A 4878-nucleotide genomic window follows, 5' to 3' on the forward strand; every position below is an offset into this window, starting at 1 on the left:
ATATATATATATGTGTGTGTGTGTGTGTGTGTGTGTGTGTGTGTGTGTACATACACACAGTTTAGATGGAGTTTTCCAGATGTATACAAAGGTGTATTTACAGGTATTGCACTGAGGGTTGTCGTCCTGTTATACAGTTAACTATTCATCAGAGGAACTGTCCTTGTGTCTGGTTGTCTTGACGTACAGTGACCTGTAGCACTGGCCAGAGTGGAGTAGTTCAGACAGTTTGTGTCCACAGTGTGTGGGGTCTGCAGAAATCTTCTCTGGCCTTCTTTTGACAAGTGAGGTGTGCAGACTGTCCATGGAGGGCAGGCTGGCACCGATGATTGTTTCTGCTGGAGTCTCTTCCTGTCCTGTTTGGTTGCTGAGCCAAACCAGACAACGATGGAAGTGCAGAGAACAGACCCGGTGATTCTTCTGCATCAGCGGCTCTGCTGCTTGTGTTTATCACTGATGCCCTCCCTTTTTTTCTCATCAAAGATAAGAGATACCAGGAGGAACAATGTGCACATTCAGACGTCGAGGCTGAAGAAAGAAGTGAAGAGAGAGCAGAGGCTCTGAAGGATGCCCGTTCCAATGAAGGCAAAGACTTGAAACATTTGAATGGTGATGTATGTTTAAAAACCTACAATGAACTGGATAAACAGTCAAACCAGCGAGTTGCACGTCAATGGCTGCACAAAGACATGTTGCCTCAAACATGCGCTGATGCACACGGAGACAGTTACAAACTGAGTGTGCTGACAGAGAAGTCAGATTTGTCAGTGATGCAAAAAGATGAAGGACATGAGGCAAACGGACAGCAGCTTCAAGCGAGCTCAAAGGAGTACGTGTACCGTTGTTCCATTAGTGGGACTACGATACAACATTTATTACGCAATGGACACAGTAAGTGTGAGCACATGAAGAAAACGCTAAAGGCAAATGATCGGGAAAGACAGGACAACACTGTGACAGAGACTGGAGCAAAATCAAAGAGTGTGACTGATAGGTGCTCAAGAAACAGAGTCATGCCTGCAGAAGCTAAACATGCAAAAAATAAAAGCGGGGAGGTGGCAAAGGCAGGCATTAAACAGAGAACAGAGGCTGATGTCAGTGTGGCTGACACTGGTGTAAAGTCATTGTCCTCCTCTGCGTGGTCTCCTCCTTCAGCTCCGCACTGGAGAAGACGTTCACACAGTGCAGGTAGACTAAATGAACGCACCCAGTATCACTACTCACCAAACCTCTGCAGAAAATCAAGCAGCTTAAAGAGAAACGAGGAAATGCAGCATAGTGGCTGCAAACTGGAGGCCACACAAACTCTGACAAGTGAAGGAAAAACTGCAAGTTTAAGGAAAGTACAAAACATCAGTAAGAATAAAGTGAAAAGACGGCCATGGAAATGATGATGATGATGATGATGATGATGTAATGAGGATAATATGCTTTTAAAAATAGGATTAGCATCTTTAACAAGCCTGTTATTTTGACACTGCTGGCCTCTGTCACGTGCTGCTGCTAGCTGTGATACATAAACTGACTGTGATCAGGGACGTTTTTGTTGTCACTGTTGTATAGTACAGCATCCAGTGTTAGTGTTGTCCTGTTAAGATATGAACTCAGTGTTCTCAGTTTGATTTCAGCCAGTGACTTGTCTCTAGCCATGTCACCTGTCTGTTAAGTACAATAAAAAAACATCCCGCCTTTATGTTGGACAAAGTTTAGTGATTGATAGTTATTGTTGCCTTCAGTAACTTTCAGTCTGCAGAGGGAAGGTATCAATCACTGACAGTATTAACCATCCAGGCAGGGCATTATCGAAAACAGTGACTTCATATTTTGGCCACTGTTCTGAACATATGAACCATTGGAGTGTGAGAAAGCTGCAAACAAGCACCAAGAACCTGGCTTCTTATTTTGATTTTCAGGTCCACCTTAAAAGTAGCATAAAGGGCATTGTTCTGTCATATTTACAGGAATAAAATACAACGTATGCAGCAGCTAATACATTCCAGTAATAGTGACTATGACTTGAATCCTTTTTAGGTAGGTAGATAGGTACTTTATTGATCCCACAGTGGGGAAATAGAGAACAAACAACATAACACCATAAGAACAAACACCACACACATCTTGAGACAGCAAATTCCAAAGTACCTAAAGACCAGACCAAAACTATAGTGTTTGAGAGACAATCAAGAACAATAATAGTAATAATAGTCCTCCCAGGATTAGTCCCTGAGACACCAATCAAAGAATACCTAGGAACAAGACAAAAAAATAGTATTTGGGGGAATCAGGAAATCAAGAGCAGGAATATTTCTGTCATGATTAATCCCAAAGTGGAGTCAGTCATAAGGGTCTCTGAAGAAATACCGGTACTCAAAAATACCTAAAAGCAAGGCAATATAAAGTATTTGAGAGAGATCAGGAACAAGATTTTACATATCTGCACATTTGCAATGCATTTCATCCCCAGAATCTGAGTATTGCACCTCACTGACTATTGCATAGTCCTTTATAATTTTTGCAGTATATTTTTCCCTTAACACCTTAAATAAGGTACAGTGTGACATGAAGTCTAATGACTGTTCAACTAATTTGTTGTATTAAAATATCTCAGACTAACATAATCCTGAGTATTTATAGTTATGTCAAGATATGGACAAATCACGTGACTTGGCATTTGCTTATATGCAGACAGGAACAGAGAAATATATATGTGACTTTGCTGCCTTATTTGTTTTCATCCAGGGATAAGTGTTTATTTTAATGTAAAACAATCAGCATGAATATCATGTTTGTTTCTTAATTTACATGTAATCGGAACAACAGCAAATAACACTGAGCTGTCATACAAGGTAAAATGTATTTGTCATCTTTATAATCCAGTCAAGCACCAATTTGTCATGATTAGATCCCGTTACAAACAAAACAAAGATGATTATAGATATTTGTACGAAGAAACTATTTCTGGTGTATTTGTACTTGAGAAAAGTCACATTAAGAGAATTCCCATTATTTCTGTCGCCATACAGGTACGGAGGTCTGTCTGGGGGCGACCCCACCGCAGCAGTGAGTGAAATGAAAACTGACTCGTGAACTTTCGAGACACACAAAACAGATGTTCGCCCTACATCTGGGACAGTTTGTGTATTTACATGTAACGCCGTCATGCTGCAGCAGTGCGCCACACGTGGGGCAGGCTCGGATGGAGGGGCATGTCACAGACTCAATGGTGATGTCTGGACAAGTTGCCAGTGTTTTCAGTGACTCGTTGCCGCAGCCATCATTCCCACAGCGGTCTGTACGTAGAGCTCGGCCCTTCCACACCCTCAGGCACTGCCAGCAGAAGTCATAGGCCCGTCGTGTGTTGGCCGTGCACACTGAGCAGCGGACACGCAGGCTGGAATAATTTTTTCTCACCACAGAAGATTTGCATCCAGGACACTGTGGTGTGGTGAAAGAGGAACCAAACAGAGAGGGGGCGTTTGTTATTTGTATGTGGTAAAAGAGGGGTCGTTTTTACAGTTTCCAGACAGTAAAGTTCCAACAGGTACCTACCACTTTGGCACCAGGGTTCGCCCTGGCACGATTGGAGGCCATGGATTTTTCAAAGTACTTGGTTTCTTCAGGGGTCAAAAGGGCCATTTTACGAACCTCTGCGTATGGCCACTCCACATTGCAACCAAACTGGGCACACACGAATCTGGTTTCACCCTTTATTCAAATATTGAAAAGGAAATCATTGATCAGTGGCAGCCATGTTCAGCTGTGTCTGGTAACAGTGTCACTATCAAAGATCTCTGTTCTAGAAATGTGGATGAGAAATGACTATAAATGACTAGCTGCATGTGCAAACAGCGCCACCCAGTAATTTCCAAAATAACTCCAAATAACTAGTAGAATAAAGAACATAACAAGTAGCATAAAGATTTTACTATAATACGCACCCTAAATCGAACTGGCCCATTCAGTATATAGCATTCAGAACAAATGTAAATCATCATTAACATCTCTCTACAGTGAATTAATTACCTGGTCCAATAACCTGCGACACCAGTTGGTGAGAGACATCGGGGTCACTGCGTGGCCACAGGACATCAGGGCTCTTCGAGACTGGAATCCCTCACACAGAACTGAAACACAAAGAAACCGTGACACATTCCAACAAAAGACGAAGTTATATAGAATTAAATGCTCTATTGTTTCCCTATAGTTGTACATTTTAGGCTAGTCTATAACATGATAGATCGACTGAGTCTCCTACTTACAATCCAACACATCCTCCCCGTCCACAAATTTAAGAGACGAGTCGTGGGGGTCGTAACACTTTTCACTTGTAATACACGTCTCCTGTGTAGTACACGTCTCCTGTGTTGTTAAATTCGAGCCCATCTTATGTTGCTGTCTGATGTTTCCTGTAAAATAATTAACAATGAGAGGCTACAGACGAGGGTCGGAGGCACTTTCTCTTTCAGTCTGTTTACGTTCAGTCACGTTACCAAAAAGCTGAAATACGTTGCCTAGAGGACAGATATCAGTTTTCAACAACGCCTTTCCTCAAATCACAGTGGAAGCCACATTCATTTCGGCATTTAAAAATGCATAGGCCTATATAAAGGCATAATAAAGAATTGCGTCGATATTGTTGTTACAAATCACATCGATATTGTTGTTAAAAATCAGGCCACATTACGCACGGGAACGTCCGGACGTTGTCGATATTGTTGTTACAAATCACGCAACATTACTCACGGGAGCGTCCGGACGTTCGGTGTTTTCAGACAAGTGGCAGGGTGTTTGGTTCACCACACTGTTTTCCCTGTGTTCTGGTAATTGTAGGTGAATTCCGTTTTTTCAGGTTTCACTTTCACCAGGCGGTTACAGGAA

The 4878-nt window shown here is 42.2% G+C and overlaps 1 protein-coding gene across 3 annotated transcripts in view; it reads right to left on the reverse strand.

Annotated features, from left to right (window-relative positions):
- Positions 1-2964: 2964 nt before the first annotated feature.
- Positions 2965-4878, reverse strand: part of LOC109974414 (potential E3 ubiquitin-protein ligase ariadne-2-like) — a 5580-nt gene continuing 3666 nt past the window's right edge. The window contains exons 1-5 of one of the 3 annotated variants that reach the window (XM_020624597.1): positions 4744-4829; positions 4260-4406; positions 4024-4124; positions 3550-3705; positions 2965-3435 (exon numbers count right to left, since the gene is read on the reverse strand). In XM_020624597.1, the coding sequence (XP_020480253.1) occupies positions 3004-3435; positions 3550-3705; positions 4024-4124; positions 4260-4383 (813 nt within the window). In that variant the 5' untranslated portion in view covers positions 4384-4406; positions 4744-4829 and the 3' untranslated portion in view covers positions 2965-3003. Of the gene's footprint in view, positions 3436-3549; positions 3706-4023; positions 4125-4259; positions 4608-4743; positions 4830-4878 lie in introns of those variants that run through there. The other 2 variants (XM_020624598.1, XM_020624596.1) reach the window with 2 other exon arrangements.

The sequence above is a fragment of the Monopterus albus genome, unplaced genomic scaffold (genome assembly GCF_001952655.1).
Source record: "Monopterus albus unplaced genomic scaffold, M_albus_1.0 scaffold333.1, whole genome shotgun sequence".
Lineage (NCBI taxonomy): Eukaryota > Metazoa > Chordata > Actinopteri > Synbranchiformes > Synbranchidae > Monopterus > Monopterus albus.